Source organism: Helianthus annuus, chromosome 5 (assembly GCF_002127325.2).
Source record: "Helianthus annuus cultivar XRQ/B chromosome 5, HanXRQr2.0-SUNRISE, whole genome shotgun sequence".
Taxonomy (NCBI): Eukaryota; Viridiplantae; Streptophyta; class Magnoliopsida; order Asterales; family Asteraceae; genus Helianthus; species Helianthus annuus.
In genome coordinates, this window is record NC_035437.2 from 167,471,709 (window position 1) to 167,490,462 (window position 18,754).

The following is an 18,754-nucleotide window of genomic DNA, read 5'->3' on the forward strand; positions in this document are numbered from 1 at the left end:
TCCGACATCAAATATCACGTAGGCACCATTTGTTCTTTAGAAAGTGCCCATTTGAGATGGTCTAAAGGGTGGGTGGGTTCTTTTTGTATTTCGTTTTAATATGTAAAAACGTGAAATAAGTAATATGCCTTAAAAATAACTGACTTGATAACTTTTTGAATTATTAATGAAAGCAAACTATATGGTTGGGACTATATCCGTAAGGCCATGCGTAGTCATAACGCCCCTTTGTGGGCGTTATGCGACACGTGGCACGCCACGTGTGCGGGTGAGCGTTATGGGGCGTTATGCATTTAAGCCCGTAGTCATAAAGCCCCCGCCTAATCATTACCTATTTAATAATTTTCAGTTTTATTAATTAATATAAAAAACATTGCTTAAATTTGATTGGTGGAAAGTTTGAAAGATTCCCACATAACCGCGCGATATGCATAACGCTCCTCAAATTTTTTGTCTCATAACGCCCCCCGTAATGGTGTTCGGGGCGTTATGGGGGCGTTATGAAGGAAAAGGGCGCCATATACAGCCCCATTACATATGCTCTAATAGTTAAACTATATAGACGAAATCCATCAGGACCAAACCCACGTAGTTGTGTAATTTACTCTAATAATTAAATAAATATGATATCATATTTATTAAAAAAAGGTTTAAAGAAGTTCGACGCGTTGCGGCGAATTTCTTTTGTTATTTAGTTTGTGTTTACATGTGTTTTGAAATCATTACGAGCGTGTTGCGGACGGAACTGCTGACAAGAATAAAAAAATGTAGAAAAGAACACTAAAAGATAACCGAAAGAAAATCAACCAAAAAAGCTGTATGGTAACGATGTTGTTCGTATGAAATCCGTGGTCATCAGAGATGAGCAAATTGTTATAGGTACCGATACCAAATTTGCTGAACCAAAAGATCTTAAGAACCAATTCGGCATCGACTTTTGGCGTTCCTGGTACCGATTCACTACCGTTTTTTACCTTCATATACCGGTACCGTAACTGGTATTTTCAGTATCAGTACCGATTCTGTATCGGTTGGCACCGAGCTCATCCCTACCCCTGAAACTAAAAAAAGAAAAAAATTAAAAGTTGAAGAAAATCAACAAAAAAAAAGTTGTACGATACCGTTGTTCGTACGGTAACCGTGATCAGGGATGAGCAGATGGTACCGGATAGTAGCACTGAATTTCCCGAACCAAAAGATTTCCAATATCAATTCGGCACCAACTTTTGGCGTTTTCTGTATTGGTGTCGGTTTTTACCTTCATGTACTGATACCGAACAGGACCGTCTTGGTTGTTAGGGATAGATTTTCTATACCTAAGGATCACGGATCCTCATATACTGCCAGGATCACGGATCCTCAATTCTGTTTGAATTAAGGATCCTCAGAAGGCATTGCAGGATCAGGATCCAGGATCCTCATTGTTATCCTTACACTAACGGTTGCCTTCACAATGTTTAAATTTGTTTTGCAGGAGTATACATGTTGGACTTGGTCTTGCCGATATTCTTGGAGAATATGCTCTCAATATTCTGCACGTGGTCAGCTGAAATAACCGTTATGGAAGTAGTGGGAGGCTAGCACGATTTGCGGATAGTTAGTTATTTAGATTATTTCCATTTTTAAAAGGGGATAACGAGCTTGAGTTAGAACAAGTTAGCAAACACACACACTCTCGCAAGCTCTCGGCAATACTTTGACAAATTCATACACTTCTGCACTCTAGTGATCCTTGTAACAAGCTTGTTATCATCCCGAGTTGTAACAATCATTTGTTTAATTACAGTTGGTGATTGGTAGTTTCCATCACCCGAGGTTTTTTATGCCGGAGATCAACTCTTGATCAAGGGCTTTTTCCTCGTATAAATCCTTGTGTCACTTGTTCATTTCATTTGCAAGTTGTTCATACGTTTGTTCATTGATTCAAGCATCACACTCACAACAAAGATTTGGTTGCATTATCCTAACTTGATTTTTGACCAAAACACTGGTATTTTCGATACCAGTACTGGTTCGATACAGGTTGACACAAACCTTATACCAACCCCTGATATTAAAAAAATGATTAAAGTTAAAAAAATAAAGAAAATAACTATTATTATAATATTAAAATAATAAAAGTATTAAAAAAACTACATATATCACTATTCATTTCAATTCCTTTATTAATATTCATTTCAATTCCTTTATTAATATATAGTAATATATAGTAATAATAATAATAAAGCCCTTAATATAAGTATAGATGCCAGTAATGTACAAAAGACTTTTATCATATAACAGTAGCAACTACCAATATAATGTGTGTAATTATGCAAATAACGTGCGTAATTAGAGTTTAACCCAACTCATGCGTGAGAGATGCCTTTGGGTACTAGTATCAGGTAGTTTGGTTATGTTTAGAACATTGGCGTAATTGGTTCGGGTTGTGCATTTAGGAAAGGAAATTTGGTTCATGAACCCGAAATGTTAAACGAAGAATGAGGTTGGGTATAGAGAATAATTAGGGGCAGAATCAGAGGGGGTTAAGAGGGTCCGCTGACCTTCCGATCACCATAATTTATTGAATTTTTATATAGAAAATCAGAGTTTTAAAGAAACAAACATAAAATGAACCCGTAATTTTTAAAATGTAAAGAAATAAGCTAATGATGACCCCGACTAAAATGTTCTGGTTTCGCCACTGTTATAATATTATAGTTTGGGAAGAGAGCCGTAACTAATTTTGATACTTCAGGTTTAATCCGGGCAAAAATAGATGACACTCCATCATTGCAGTTCATATTTTGGATGCTAGAAAATACAATACCACTTAATTTTATTACAAAAAAAATTTGATGCTTGAATTTGAATTGAATTAAAATATTATATAGAAAACAAAACAATTTCGGTTTATTTGCTTTGATCATCATCATCATCACACTGTCCGTACAATGCAGAATCTACTCTCCTTCAATCGCCACCATCCGACAACCGTATCGCCGCCGCGTTACCACCGCCCTGCTTGCACTCACTACACCACTTTTCCCCAGCCGTCAAGGCGGCGTGTTTCGTGTAACGTGCTTTTCAAACCCAAAGTTTCATCATGCAACTTACTTGCTCATCACGCTGTATTTAGGTCAACTAGAGCTGAATCAAGTAGACGCAACTTTCTATTCAATCAACCAAATAGTTACCTAAAAACATGGTACCTAATCGCCACTTATTACATCATTATTGATTAATCCCACTTAATGTCACTAAGTGCCAATGATCTCTAGATCAAATGGTGGAGGGCTTGCATTTCTCTTGAGAGATGCAGGTTCGACTCCCACTTGGTGCTGAGTGAGGCACTGGTGGACAATGATAGGAGACCCAGGGAAACCTGCGTAGGATCCTTGAGCCAAACGGGTTTTACCGGTAATTTCACTGTCGTGCCTACGGGCGGGTGGGTTACCGGGTTTTCCCCAGAATTGGTGGTGGACTCGGGTTACTCTCGGAGTACTCCGTTTGTCCAGTGGGTGCCCCGAGAGTGCTCGGAACTGAGTTTGTTGGCCGTTCAAAAAAAAAAAAAAATGTCACTAACTAGCCTAGGGTTTCAACGTCTTAATAGCTTAACTCGAATACAATGCATATATTTGTTCATGTAAAAAAAGTCCAACCTTAACTTGGACACACTTGGTATTTATTATCTAAACAAGTCAAACAGGCTGGCGGGTTGTAAATGGTTTGGTGATTTGCAATAAATGTGTTTGTGAGTCGACTTTGTTGGTGATTTTAGTGTCATTAGTTGATTGAGATTTACTTAAACCAAAGAAAAATTTGACAAAACATTGATACGAGTTTGGAGGTGTGGAGTGCAAGCTCGCAAGAAATATTATGATTTCTGGCACTGACAAACCTTGGGGGTTCAAGGGGCCTTGCTGCCTAGTCAGCAAGTGGCACCCTCAGCACATGAAAATTGGATTAAATTTGTTGAGAGTCTTTGAAAATTGCTTGTGATGATGTGGCTGGTTACTTGATTATCAATAGGAACTGCTCTACAATAGGACATTATCATTAGTAGGAGCTAGTTCATTAGCAGCAACTACGGTCATTCCAAACTACAAAACCGAGACTGTTTAGTTAAACGAGTTGCTGGTTGACGGTTTGAACATGTTAACTCGAACACAGCCTAATTACAAGTCAACAAACACGGCCCGTTTAACTAACCTGGTCAACTCAAACACCGTATGTTTGTTGAACGGGTTAGATATGACAACCCAAAACCTGGTTATTTCCTGTCCTGTCCTTACCTGCCTGCCCTATAACTTAAGCACGTTGTTAGTAAAACTTTGATAAATGAATAACCACACCAAATGTCCCGAATTGTTATTATAATTGTAATCATTGTCAACAAATAACCTCATTTATCGAGGTTTAACTGTAATCAAGCAAGTCAACACCACAAATTATTCCATGATTTATGATTAATACATTCTTCGTTGTATTTACAGGCAGATACATTCTACAGGGAGGCTCACATCTGTAGATGGTGTGGTAAAAGGCTTGATCTTAACAAATGTGGTTGTGTATCTGCTCTGGAAAGTTGCTGACATAAACTTCATGATTCAGAACTTCACGGTGAGTTCTTCATCGTTATGGCGTTTCTCATATAATGTGCACATTACTTTTACTTTTGTATGAGTTATTTCATCTATGCAGATACAGTGGGACAACATTAAAGGCGGACGGTATCATACCATGATCACTTCTGCTTTCAGTCATAAGAACCTTAAACATATCGTCTCAAACATGATCACACTCTATTCCTTCGGCAAGAGTGTACGTAATAAGCTGTTAACATGCGTTACCATTCATTCTTTCCTGTTTCATGAACTTGTAACTGCTTCCACAGATTGGTCAACGGGTCGGGCCTGAATTTCTGCTTGCGTTGTATCTGGTTGGGGCTTTTGGTGGCTCGGTTTCATATCTGGTGCATAGGGCTTCTCTCGCCACATCATCAAGTGTATAACATCCAAACACTGTGTCATGAACTCTACATTTCATTCTCTAACTATTATTATTGCAGGACAACCAATTGTCTGAATCGGACCGTTCAAATGCTGCAGCCTTGGTATCTTGCTCATTTATGTATGTGATTCTTGTTTGGAAAAATATTTTCAAATATTTTTTTTGCTAATTTTTATTTTAGGGAGCAAGTGGTGCAGTGAATGCTATCTTGATGCTTTATATATTACTCTACCCAATGAAGACTTTACTTGTCGACTTCATGATACCTGTCCCTGCTCTATTAGCGGTAAATGAAATCTTCACGGTTTTTGAAAATATGTAAACATAATAAGCATGCCTGTATATTACAAGCCTACATGATGTTAAGGGTGGAGGGTATAATGTTCGGTGAGTGGGTGATTGAGTGGGAGTCACCGATCGGTGACCACCCCCACTTGTTTGAGTCACCGAAATTTTGAATGTTTTCGGTGTATATTCACCGATGCGGGAAGAGGAGGGAAGGATGAGGGAGGGAGGTTTAATGGTGGGTCCCCACCCCTTTCAACCAATCACATTTTTTTTTATTTTTTAACCTACTCAAACACCCTAGAGTGATTAACCATACCCCTTGATTGAGCGCAAAATGAGGAGTGGAATGAGGAGTTGACATGGCATAATATTATTGGGTAGGATTTCACTCAATCACCCTAGAGTGATTAACCATACCCTCCACCCTAAGTGTAAACAAGTGGGTCATTGTCTGGAGAGTAAAATGCCATTTTTGTCCCTGAGGTTTGGCCAGTTTTACGACTTTCGTCCAAAGGGTTGTTTCTCCGCATCTAGATCCAAAAGGTTAGAAATCTTGCCATTTTCATCCGGCTCGTTAAGTCCATCCATTTTTCTGCGTTAAGTCAAGGGTATTTTCGTCTTTTTTGTTAACTTAGAGGGCATTTTCGTCTTTTTTGTTAACTTAAAGTGAAAAAGACTGAATTATCCTTGAAGTTAACAAGAAAGACGGAAATACCCTTGACTTAACGGAGAAAAATGGACGGAGTTAACAAGCGGATGAAAATGTCAAGATTTCAAGCTTTTTGAATCCAGTTGTGGAAAAACAAACATTTGGATGAAAGTCGCGAAACTGGCCAAATCTCAGGGACGAAAATGTCATTTTACTCTTGCCTAGATATAAAGAAATTACGGCTAGAAATGAAATTATTTGTCTTTGCCTAAACATCACCTGTATTAAGCGATTATAATTAGTTGTGATAATAGAAGGTTTGTTTTCTATATCTAATGATCATTTTGTTTCATTGATCATTCCAGGGGATATATGTAATTTTCAAAGATATACAGAGAGTAAAGGTATGATTCTCAATATAATATGATCAATCTATTTACTTTTGAACTACTAAAAAACTTGTCCTACTACCACTTTTCTTGTCAGTTTTTGCAATCTAGCAATTTAAATCAACCTTCATTTGACATACAAATATATATATATATATATTTGCAACTGTTATCAGGAAGATAGTCAAATTTCGGGATCTGGTCACTTGGGTGGTGCTGCGGTTGGACTCTTAGCTTGGGCATGGCTGAGAAAGAGGCGGTTGTAAATTCTGCTAGTTAGAGTCGCTTTTATTTGAGATGAAGTATAGTTTCGTATGATGATTCTTCGTAAAGGGGCTTCGTTTCTTTTCTAGTTTTTACGCCATCTACTTTTATATCATTCAACAACAAGTAAATAGCAAGTGTTTTTGTTTTATTGTTGCCTCACCATCACTATATTGAATAACTTAGTGGCTCCAACAAGTTTTTCATGATATTTACTAACAAATTTATAGTTTACACACTAACTAAACTACAAAAACCATGCGATATATAGTATGTTGTTTAGCATGGAGAGGCCACCACGTTACAAACCCACGCCCACTCCTTGTGATCTAATTACTATGTGTTATTGAGCGAAAGCGAAATGCATCTAAGCTAGATTATTGTTATTATTTGTATTCGTAATTTATAGTTTACTTCTATTAATGGCTGCAAAAGTCGTTAGGCGCTCCCTAGTCGGACGATCGGGGAGTTGAGAGTACTCGGCCTAGGCGGAGAGTATTCGGGGAGTACTCGGACATGTTAAATTATAAAGACATTAGTTTTCAGAATTTAAATATATGTCAAATAACATAAATTTACTAATATTTATAAAAAAATACATGAAAATTATATTAATTCTTTAATTTAATAGGCATAAAAGTTATGTTTTATTATTTGTTAAATCAAACGCATCCCGAGTTGACCTACTAGATCCGATTTGGTTGAGATTGATCGCGTTTGATCGATTCCGAGTAATTAGGCGGAGTTGAAGAAAGTCGCCTCGGCAGCTTACCTTGTAGCGACTACTCGGAGAGTACTCGGCCTTGGAAACCTTGTTTTACAACCATGCTTCTATTATAATTATGTAAGGCGGTGTCACACTTGATAATAACCGTCTATATATGTAAACCCTCATTGTAATATTCGACACACATTCAATTCATACGAATAACACATACATCTTTCTCTTGAAAAATTCCAACATAAGAAGCTACATACAAGTTTGTTTGTTTTAATTCACTTGTTTTTTTTTATTGAAATAAGAAAGCAGTACGTACGTGTGTGTGTGTACAAATATCTACTCGGATTCACAATCAATTAGAACTTGAACTACTGAATCCATTGTAGGCCTTTTATTTCTGTCTTCCTCCACACAACTTAGACCGATCTCAATAAGTTTTGCAGCCTGCTTCCTACTAAACAACTCCCCCAACCTTGGATCGATTACCTCTTCAATCCATGACTCATCTTCTTTTGTAATAATTTTTTTTGTTACCTTCACAAACCTCATAAGCTCTGATTCTTCTTCTTCTTCTTCTTCTTCGGGTCCTTGAGTACTTGCATTAGAAAGACGAACTCCCTTTACTATTTCTAAAACCACAACCCCATAGCTGTAGACGTCGACTTTTGCTGTGATAGGCAGGTTGTGAGCCCATTCTGGAGCCATATAACCTCTAGTCCCCCTCATCCTAGTAACCTTGGAGTTTTGTCCACTTAACTTCGCCAGACCAAAATCCGCAATCTTTGGTTGGAACACACCATCTAAAAGAATGTTTTCCGGCTTTACATCACAGTGGATCACCCATTCAAGCCACTCATGGTGTAGATAAGCCAAACCTTTCGCTATGCCGATTGCCACTTGGAACCTTTCTTTCCACTGAAGAAAGTTTGAGGAGAACAATCTCTTGTCAAGTGACAGATTTTCTACATACTCGTAAACTAGAAGCTTGCTTTGTTTCTGCGAGCAGAATCCCCACATTCGCACTACATGCATGTGATTCATGTTACCAATTGTGCTCACTTCCGTCCATAACTCCCCTCCTTCACTCACATCTCCCAGTCTTTTCACCGCAACCACCCTTTCGTCTTCCAGGACCCCTTTATAAACAACTCCTGACCCTCCTCTCCCTATCTCTACCTTAAAGTTCTGTGTCGCCTTCACCGGTTCTTCATAGCTAAAGCCCCTAAACTGACCAGACATCACACGGTACCCGTCTTCTAAGTTGGCTAGCAACTGGTTCTTTCCAAAGAATAGCCAGCACCCTAATAAGATAACTAGAGCTTCAACTACACCAATAGCTATCGCGAACGAGTAAGCGTACACCCAATGCAACTTTGTGCCAGTTGATCTATACATAGATGGAGAACCCAGAATCGATGTAACGTTTGTACATGTGGTGTTAGAGCCAGTCAGGATTCTGGCTGATTCGGATGGTTTAATGCTTGCGGGTACTTTAAAGTAGATGGTCCCAAGGATTTGAGGATAATGGTATCCGTTGAAAAGGGCACTTTTCGCAAAGCAAACCCCTTCGCCTGATAGCCGGTAACTAAACGCTTGACAGCTACAATCTGCCAAGCAGATGTCTCTACATGCGTCAAACGAAATGGGGGCCTTGAAGTGCAGATCAAAGCCATAGTAATCAGTATATGACAATGGAAAGAATTCAAACCTTGTTGAGTTTCCACTACATGTCATGTTGAAAGTAGGCTTACAACCCTGGGTTAAGTCAGCAGGGTCACTCAACTCGTAACCAGGGGGGCATGAGCACTCGGGTTTGTCTCCATGGATACAAATGCCATTTCGCCCACATATTCCATGAATATTGCATGGTTGCGAAATAGCTTGCCATGAGATTGACCACAATCCGCTTGACTCGTTCAAGCTATAGAGTCTGAGGTTACCGTCAGAGTCGAGGGTTAGCTTCCTTCTGATCCCCAAACCCATGTCTATAGCAGTAAAATTCAACCCATCGCTGGAATTAAAGACGCCCAGATCGTTGAAGGCTGCAATTCTGCTACTGTTGTAAGAGGTTCTTCCAAAAGCAAAAACGTTAAAACCGGGATCAGGACTAGGCCAGTATACACTCGAGATTTCTGGGCCATCGTAAATCAGCGTTAAAACGTTAATACTGTTGAAGCCCAAACCAAAATACCCAGATTCGAGACTTCCTTTTCTCAAAACAGATATCAAGCTTTTGGTTTTTGTTAGTGTTTGAGAAGGCAAAAGAGTATCAGTCGGATGATCAAAGCTTTGCCAAATAATCTCATCTTTTTGGTTCTTCAATACCAGATTACCTGTGTTAAGCAGCACTGCTCTATCCGCATCCGTCGGTGTTGTGTTGGTCTCCCAAACGATCGTGCCACCCACGTCGGTCAAAACCATGGCTCCTTTTCTCGAAAACATTAGCTTTGAGCCACGTCCGTTGACAGGTGTGTTGCGGTTAGCAGCCCAAACAATGGTGCGGTCTTTGGAGTTGGTGAGCCAGATTGCAAACCAGTAAGCGTTGGTTTGGAAGCCATAGAAGCCACACGTGAAAGAGTTGTCCGCAGAAACTATGACGCGTGAATCGTGAGCTTCCACGGATAGAGCGGAACCTCTTGGAAGATGATCGCGAGTTGCATTTTTTGAAGTTGAAGATCTCGTTAAGGAACACAAGAAGAGAAGGAGAAGGAACATTTTCATAGTTCTTAGACCTTAATTCCTTACTGGAATGTCTGTACGTGAATATTGATACAATCATAGATGTTGAAATGAATATATATTATGATCCAATATTCAATAATACTCTATTTGGTAGCTGTTAGCGAGTATAATATAGTTATGTCAACGCAGTTCCTTTTCGTTGCTGTTAGACAGTTCCTTTTTTACATTTATTAATTATTATTATCTGTTGTGACCCTTTTGTCAAACTTAATGTTAAACGTTGCCAAGTTTGAATGATGTTTTATGTTAAACTACTGAAGTTGAACAACAAGATTGAAGGCAACAGTCAGTCAGGTAAGATATGGATTATTGTATGTGACGTTAGAAAGAATTTGTATATGGTTTCCTAAAAAGAGAATAGAAAGACCATATATTATAGAGATCATATTTGTCCATATTATCTATAGTTTAAATCAACAGTAATCAACATTTTTGGTCTATATATAATAGAGTTGTATTCTCATATACTTGTATATCCGATCATGAAAACCTTATTTTTCCTTTTCTTTAACCTTTTTATCACAACAAATCCATCTCCAGAAATAGCATCTACGATATCTATGGTTACAGTGATGGTGGTGGTTGTGGCGGGGATGGTTGTGACAGTGGTGGTTACAGTGAGGGGGGGGGGGGGGGTGTTAGATGGTGGTGGTGGTTTAAGGTGGAGATGGTGGTGGTGGTATGGAGTGGGGAATATGAAGTGGGTAGGGTGGGTGGTGGGTCTCACATAAATTGTAAAATATTAATTATATTTCTTTTTAGTTATTAATTTGATAGTAAGGGTATTTTTGTCATTTCACATGCACGTAACACCAAAAACTAACCCCCATCCACGCCAGGGACTATCCGGGAACGAAATTCAAAAACTTGGGGACTATAGGTGTAATTTTAGAAAATTAGGGACTAAAGATGAAAAATTGGCGAACCACAGGGACTATCCGAGCATTTTTCTCTTTTTTTATTTCATATATATTGAGAGTTCCCTCAATTGGAATGATAATACCCTTCTAGCTACAATTTTTTTTTTAAACGGCGTGTTAGGCCACCACACTCCCTAAATTGGAGAGAGCTCCGTTGCCCCACTTCGGCTAGACTGTGTTGTCTTAATCGGGCTCATGCTGGTTTTAAAGTTTGGCTTGGACACGTTCCCCTGGAAAAACCATATCGCCGACTGCTACTTGACAGACGTTGTGTCACCACAAGAGCTAAACACTCTCTGGCGTAACTCACGGTGGAACGAAAACCCAGTTGGGCTTAAGATAAAACCTGACACCTTTGCAAGGAGGCTATACTCTATCCATCATTGCCTAAGGGGAGTGGGGGTGGTCACTAGTGATAGAATTTTCCATCACTCACGAGCACCCAATCAAGTTCCGCCATGTCATCAAGACATCAACCATTTTTCCATCACTCACAACCTTTTTTTGGTGGCAATGGTCATCACTCACAACACCCATCACTCATATCCATTTATCACTCACACCCCATAACGCGTTGATTTTATCACGGATAGGAACCTATCACGCGTTGAAGTTTTGGTGGCGGTGGTCAAATGTTTTCTCCACGCGTTGAAGATCCTTTATCACGGAACATTAACGTTCCACCCCCACCGCCCTAATCCATTAAGAAGAAAAAAAAAGGTAAAAAGGATCATAGCTAAATGTATACTTTAATGTAATAATTAAAGACCCCTACTACGATTTAAAAAAGGGTGTGCCTATTGGCACACTAAAGTGCCTATTGGCACACCAAACCCTAGCAAATTTAGGGTTTATCTACGCAGCGTATTGGTCAATACACAGCGTATAGGGTTAACCCTCTACGCTGCGTATTGACCAATACTCAGCGTATATAAACCATGGATTTCAGTGCCTGACAACCAATCATTGCACAGAAAACAAGGGTTATATACGCTGCGTATTGGTCAATACGCAGCGTATATAAACCATTAGATTTTTTGGGTCATTTTGGTAAGTTTGAGGGATATTTTTTCACAAAGTTTAAATACGCTGCGTATTGACCTCTAAGTAGCGTATATAAAGGTCTGAAAATGTCTTTTATACCCTTGTTTTGAGGCTATACGAAGCCAAATACAAGGGTAGTTGTGTCATTTTGGTCTCATACGCTGCGTAGGGACCTCTAAGGAGCGTATATAAAGCTCCATTTTTGTATTTTTTTTATTATGTATTCCTTTGTTTATTTATAAAAAAAGAAAATTATTTATAAAAAACAATATTATTGGTAAATAATACAAATATAAATTATAAAAATAAAAAATAATATAAATATTATGAATTATAAAAATTAAAAAAGAAAATTATTTATAAAAAAACAATATTATTGGTAAATAATACTAATATATTGTTTTGTTATCGTTTAAATTAAATTATCGTATTCCTTTGTTTGTTTATTAAAAAAAGAAATTATTTATAAAAAAAGAATATTATTCGTAAATAATACAAATATATTATATTGTTATCGTTTAAATTAAATTATCTTATCGTATTGCATCGTATCGTATCGTATTGCATCATATCGTATCGTATAGTGTATAGTATATAAGTCTCGTATAGAGGCCTATACGGGTGTTATTGTTTAGTATCGTATCGTATCGTATCGTATAGTGTAGTATAAGTCTCGTATAGGTTTCCTATAGGTCTTGTATATGCATATAGGATTAGACGGGACTTAAACCACACCTATACGATACTACGATATCACACTTATAGGCTTATACGAGGTTAATACGTGACCTAAACCACACCTATACGATACGATATCACACTTATAGGCTTATACGAGGTCAATACGTGACCTATACGACGCTATACGATACGATATCACACTTATAGGCTTATACGAAGTCAATACATGACATATACTACGTTATACGATACAATATCACACTTATAGGCTTATACGAGGTCAATACGGGACATATACTATGCTATACGATACGATATCACACTTATAGGCTTATACGAGGTCAATACGGGACATATACTATGCTATACGATACGATATCACACTTATAGTCTTATACGAGGTCAATACGTGACCTAAACCACACCTATATGATACGATATCACACTTATAGGCTTATACGAGGTCAATACGGGAACTAAATCACACCTATATGCCTATACGGGTGTTATATCGTATCGTATAGTATCGTATCGGGTGTTATTTTCCTTTTTTTTATAAATAAACAAAGGAATACACAAAAAAAAACAAAAATAGAGCTTTATATACGCTCCTTAGAGATCACTACGCAGCATATAAGACAAAAATGACACAACTACCCTTGTATTTGGTTTCGTATAGCCTTAATACAAGGGCATAAATGACATTTTCAGACCTTTACATACGCTGAGTATTGGTCAATACGCAGCATATATAAACTATAAGGGTTAAAAAGTTAATTTTACCACAGGTTTGGGGTTAAAAATAATTTTACCACCCTTTAAATACGCTGCGTATTGACCTATACGCAGCGTATATAAAGGTCTGAAAATGTCTTTTATACCCTTGTGTTCAGGCTATACGAAGCCAAATACAAGGGTAGTTGTGTCATTTTGGTCTCATACGCTGCGTAGGGACCTCTAAGGAGCGTATATAAAGCTCCATTTTTGTATTTTTTTTATTGTGTATTCCTTTGTTTATTTATACAAAAAAGAAAATTATTTATAAAAAAACAATATTATTGGTAAATAATACAAATATAAATTATAAAAATAAAAAATAATATAAATATTATGAATTATAAAAATTAAAAAAGAAAATTATTTATAAAAAACAATATTATTGGTAAATAATACAAATATATTGTTTTGTTATCGTTTAAATTAAATTATCGTATTCCTTTGTTTATTTATAAAAAAAGAAAATTATTTATAAAAAAAGAATATTATTCGTAAATAATACAAATATATTATATTGTTATCGTTTAAATTAAATTATCTTATCGTATTGCATCGTATCGTATCGTATTGCATCATATCGTATCGTATAGTGTATAGTATATAAGTCTCGTATAGAGGCCTATACGGGTGTTATTGTTTAGTATCGTATCGTATCGTATCGTATAGTGTAGTATAAGTCTCGTATAGGTTTCCTATAGGTCTTGTATATGCATATAGGATTAGACGGGACTTAAACCACACCTATACGATACTACGATATCACACTTATAGGCTTATACGAGGTTAATACGTGACCTAAACCACACCTATACGATACGATATCACACTTATAGGCTTATACGAGGTCAATACGTGACCTATACGACGCTATACGATACGATATCACACTTATAGGCTTATACGAGGTCAATACGTGACCTATACTACGTTATATGATACGATATCACACTTATAGGCTTATACGAGGTTAATACGTGACCTAAACCACACCTATACGATACGATATCACACTTATAGGCTTATACGAGGTCAATACGTGACCTATACGACGCTATACGGTACGATATCACACTTATAGGCTTATACGAAGTCAATACATGACATATACTACGTTATACGATACAATATCACACTTATAGGCTTATACGAGGTCAATGCGGGACATATACTATGCTATACGATATGATATCACACTTATAGGCTTATACGAGGTCAATACGGGACATATACTATGCTATACGATACGATATCACACTTATAGTCTTATACGAGGTCAATACGTGACCTAAACCACACCTATACGATACGATATCACACTTATAGGCTTATACGAGGTCAATACGGGAACTAAATCACACCTATATGCCTATACGGGTGTTATATCGTATCGTATAGTATCGTATCGGGTGTTATTTTCCTTTTTTTTTATAAATAAACAAAGGAATACACAAAAAAAAAACAAAAATAGAGCTTTATATACGCTCCTTAGAGATCACTACGCAGCATATAAGACAAAAATGACACAACTACCCTTGTATTTGGCTTCGTATAGCCTTAATACAAGGGCATAAATGACATTTTCTGACCTTTACATACGCTGAGTATTGGTCAATACGCAGCATATATAAACTATAAGGGTTAAAAAGTTAATTTTACCACAGGTTTGGGGTTAAAAATAATTTTACCACCCTTTAAATACGCTGCGTATTGACCTATACGCAGCGTATATAAAGGTCTGAAAATGTCTTTTATACCATTGTGTTCAGGCTATACGAAGCCAAATACAAGGGTAGTTGTGTCATTTTGGTCTCATACGCTGCGTAGGGACCTCTAAGGAGCGTATATAAAGCTCTATTTTTGTATTTTTTTTATTGTGTATTCCTTTGTTTATTTATAAAAAAAAAGAAAATTATTTATAAAAAAACAATATTATTGGTAAATAATACAAATATAAATTATAAAAATAAAAAATAATATAAATATTATGAATTATAAAAATTAAAAAAGAAAATTATTTATAAAAAAACAATATTATTGGTAAATAATACTAATATATTGTTTTGTTATCGTTTAAATTAAATTATCGTATTCCTTTGTTTGTTTATTAAAAAAAGAAAATTATTTATAAAAAAAGAATATTATTCGTAAATAATACAAATATATTATATTGTTATCGTTTAAATTAAATTATCTTATCGTATTGCATCGTATCGTATCGTATTGCATCATATCGTATCGTATAGTGTATAGTATATAAGTCTCGTATAGAGGCCTATACGGGTGTTATTGTATAGTATAGTATAGTATAGTATAGTATAGTATAGTATAGTATAGTATCGTATCGTATCGTATCGTATAATGTAGTATAAGTCTCGTATAGGTTTCCTATAGGTCTTGTATATGCATATAGGATTAGACGGGACCTAAACCACACATATACGATACGATATCACACTTATAGGCTTATACGAGGTTAATATGTGACATAAACCACACCTATACGATATGATATCACACTTATAGGCTTATACGAGGTCAATACGGGACCTAAATCACACCTATAGGCCTATACGGGTGTTATATCGTATCGTATATTATCGTATCGGGTGTTATTTTCCTTTTTTTTATAAATAAACAAAGGAATACACAAAAAAAATACAAAAATGGAGCTTTATATACGCTCCTTATAGATCACTACGCAGCATATAAGACAAAAATGACACTACTACCCTTGTATTTGGCTTCGTATAGCCTCAATACAAGGGTATAAATGACATTTTCAGACCTTTATATACGCTGAGTATTGGTCAATACGCAGCGTATATAAACTTTGTGAAAAAATGATCCCTCAAACCTACCAAAATGACCCAAAAAAGTCTAATGGTTTATATACGCTGCGTAGAGAGCTATACGCAGCGTATATAAACCTTGTTTTCTGTGCAATGATTGGTAATTAGGCACTGAGATCCATGGTTTATATACGCTGAGTATTGGTCAATACGCAGCGTATAGGGTTAACCCTATACGCTACGTATTGACCAATACGCTGCGTAGGTAAACCCTAAGTATGCAGATAGGCAAACTGGGTGTGCAGATAGTTAGGGCCTTAAAAAAAAAAAACCCAACAATCAAAATCCTTTCTAAATTAGGACATAAAACCATGACCACTTTTATTCTTTCTTTCCAAAGGGAAATCATGTCTATTTTCCATCATTCACACATGTCCCCTAGCTTTAAGCGTTTCCAATATGATCTATCTACTCTACCCATGAAATTTTCCTTAATGCTTTGTGTACGTGATGAAGTTTTTTTTCTTAGAACATGGCGAAATTATTTAGTTTTACAAGCATGAGGGATAGGTGGTACCGTTATTTCTTCTCATTCTCCGGCCTCCAATCTGTATCAAAGGATCTAGGCGATGGTACAATCATGCATTGTTGGATCCCAAGATCATACAAGCCATACAAGCCTAATCTCCTCCTCCTGCATGGGTTTGGAGCCAATGCAATGTGGCAATACGCTGATCTCCTCTCTCACTTCACCTCTAAATTCAACGTCTTCGTCCCCGATTTACTCTTCTTCGGTGGCTCCTTCACTAAGCGCCCTGAGCGGTCCGAATCATTTCAAGCACGATGTGTGATGAAGATGTTGGAACATGGGTTCGGGGTAAGGCGGATGAGCCTTGTGGGAATAAGTTATGGCGGGTTCGTTGGGTACAACATGTGTGTGCAGTTTCCAGAGGCGGTGGAGAGGGTGGTGGTGTGTTGTGCAGGTGTGTGTTTGGAGGAGAAGGATTTAAGGGATGGGTTGTTTAGGGTTTCTAATGTGGAAGAGGCTGAGAGGATTTTGTTGGCTCAGACTCCTGAGAAGTTGAGGGAGTTGATGAAATTTTCATTTGTAAAGCCTTTGAAGGGAATCCCAGATTACTTTCTTTCTGATTTTGTCAATGTGAGTTTGAATTTTTTTAATTTTTTTTTTTTTTTTGCCTGAAAAGGCTATAAGGAAGATTTTTAAAAACTGAATATCCGGCTCAAACGAATTTATCGAACTCCATATTCTAGCGATGTTGAAACAGCTCATCGAATTCTAAAACCTAAAGCCTAAAGCCAAAACTCAAAAAACCAAACCCTAAGAGCTAAACTTTAAACCGTAAAGCTAAACACTAAAGCTAAAGCCGAAAATAAAACCTTAAAAGTTAAGATGGTAGAGTTTGATGAGACAGTTCAAGTGCCGTTGGAATGAGTTGAATATTTTAGAGCCTGTTTATGATGAAATAAAAATCCTTCTTATCATTCTTAGGCAAAACAAACTTCTTATATGAGTTAAAGCAATAGATACATGTGTTTGGTGTTTGGCCATGTAGGTGATGTGTTCAGAATTTGTAATAGAAAAGAGGGAACTTATTCGATCAATACTCAAGGACAGATCACAATCAAGATTCCCCAAGATTGACCAGGTTTGATCTTTTCTTTTAGTGTCTTAAATTCTCATTTTCTAAGCATTATGCATTTACTTAGTGGTAATTATGCAAGATTTATTAGAATGCTAGCTCTAGGAAGGTTTTATACACTTTATGTACATATATACTAAGTTCATAATCGCGTGTTTTGTTCTTTAACCATATCAAACAGCCCACATTGATACTATGGGGAGATAAAGATCAAATTTTTCCCTTGATCCTTGGTGAAAGATTAGAGAGGTCAGGATGTGATTTCCTTGATCATATGATCCACTAAATTAAAGTTATTTGGAGCAAAATGGTCTTTCAATTCGTTACACATTTGTTTTTTTTAACAGACATTTAGGGGAGAATGCTAGATTGGTAGTCATTGCAAATGCTGGCCATGCAGTTAACTTTGAGAAACCCAAAGAGTTTGCCAAACACCTAAAAGACTTCCTATGTAACGATTCTTTTTCTTCATTATCTTATTCTTCTTCCTTTAGTATCTAGAGATCTTGTTGTTGTAAAGTGCACGTTTTCTTTTACTTATTTAGTTACCTAAGAATATATAATATAAGTGTGCAGCAATCTTGCATGTACATTATTCATTAATCTGAATTTTTAATCTCATTCAAACTCTTATTATTTCTTGTGTGTATGTGTATGTTTTTAAATCATGAAAATCTACTCAATAAAAGGAGAATATTAAAACGTATATATGATTTGAAATTAGAGTTATAATTTTAAAACATAAAATGGTAAATGACTGCACAAAATCTTGAATGCAATAACTCATGACTCACATGTTTTTCTGTGTGACGTGGATATATATATGGGGGATTTGGA

At 36.7% G+C, this 18,754-nt stretch overlaps 3 protein-coding genes across 3 annotated transcripts; 2 read left to right on the top strand and 1 right to left on the bottom strand.

The window, feature by feature from the left end:
- Positions 1 to 2,881: 2,881 nt before the first annotated feature.
- Positions 2,882 to 6,733, top strand: LOC110871311 (RHOMBOID-like protein 12, mitochondrial). The gene is made up of 8 exons (XM_022120140.1): positions 2,882 to 3,187; positions 4,476 to 4,602; positions 4,684 to 4,803; positions 4,877 to 4,987; positions 5,051 to 5,095; positions 5,174 to 5,278; positions 6,295 to 6,333; positions 6,495 to 6,733. The coding sequence occupies exons 1-8, from the start codon at positions 2,934 to 2,936 to the stop codon at positions 6,582 to 6,584; spliced, it is 891 nt and encodes a 296-aa protein (XP_021975832.1). The 5' UTR covers positions 2,882 to 2,933; the 3' UTR covers positions 6,585 to 6,733.
- An 856-nt stretch (positions 6,734 to 7,589) lies between these two features.
- LOC110871310 (putative receptor protein kinase ZmPK1) lies at positions 7,590 to 10,024 on the bottom strand. Its single transcript, XM_022120138.2, has one exon. The coding sequence runs from the start codon at positions 10,022 to 10,024 to the stop codon at positions 7,640 to 7,642; it is 2,385 nt and encodes a 794-aa protein (XP_021975830.2). The 3' UTR covers positions 7,590 to 7,639.
- A 6,643-nt stretch (positions 10,025 to 16,667) lies between these two features.
- Positions 16,668 to 18,526, top strand: LOC110871309 (uncharacterized hydrolase YugF). Its single transcript, XM_022120137.2, has 4 exons — positions 16,668 to 17,415; positions 17,831 to 17,923; positions 18,099 to 18,166; positions 18,265 to 18,526. The coding sequence occupies exons 1-4, from the start codon at positions 16,789 to 16,791 to the stop codon at positions 18,416 to 18,418; spliced, it is 942 nt and encodes a 313-aa protein (XP_021975829.1). The 5' UTR covers positions 16,668 to 16,788; the 3' UTR covers positions 18,419 to 18,526.
- Positions 18,527 to 18,754: the final 228 nt, after the last annotated feature.

Excerpts from the sequence above, each read along its gene's own strand:
- LOC110871311 (XM_022120140.1), top strand. The coding sequence starts at position 2,934 with ATGCAGAATCTACTCTCCTTCAATCGCCACCATCCGACAACCGTATCG. Across the intron at positions 3,188-4,475 it reads AATAGTTACCTAAAAACATG|GCAGATACATTCTACAGGGA; the intron begins GTACCTAATCGC and ends TTGTATTTACAG. Across the intron at positions 4,804-4,876 it reads TCTATTCCTTCGGCAAGAGT|ATTGGTCAACGGGTCGGGCC; the intron begins GTACGTAATAAG and ends CTGCTTCCACAG.
- LOC110871310 (XM_022120138.2), bottom strand. The coding sequence starts at position 10,024 with ATGAAAATGTTCCTTCTCCTTCTCTTCTTGTGTTCCTTAACGAGATCT.
- LOC110871309 (XM_022120137.2), top strand. The coding sequence starts at position 16,789 with ATGGCGAAATTATTTAGTTTTACAAGCATGAGGGATAGGTGGTACCGT. Across the intron at positions 17,416-17,830 it reads TTCTTTCTGATTTTGTCAAT|GTGATGTGTTCAGAATTTGT; the intron begins GTGAGTTTGAAT and ends TTGGCCATGTAG. Across the intron at positions 18,167-18,264 it reads CTTGGTGAAAGATTAGAGAG|ACATTTAGGGGAGAATGCTA; the intron begins GTCAGGATGTGA and ends TTTTTTTAACAG.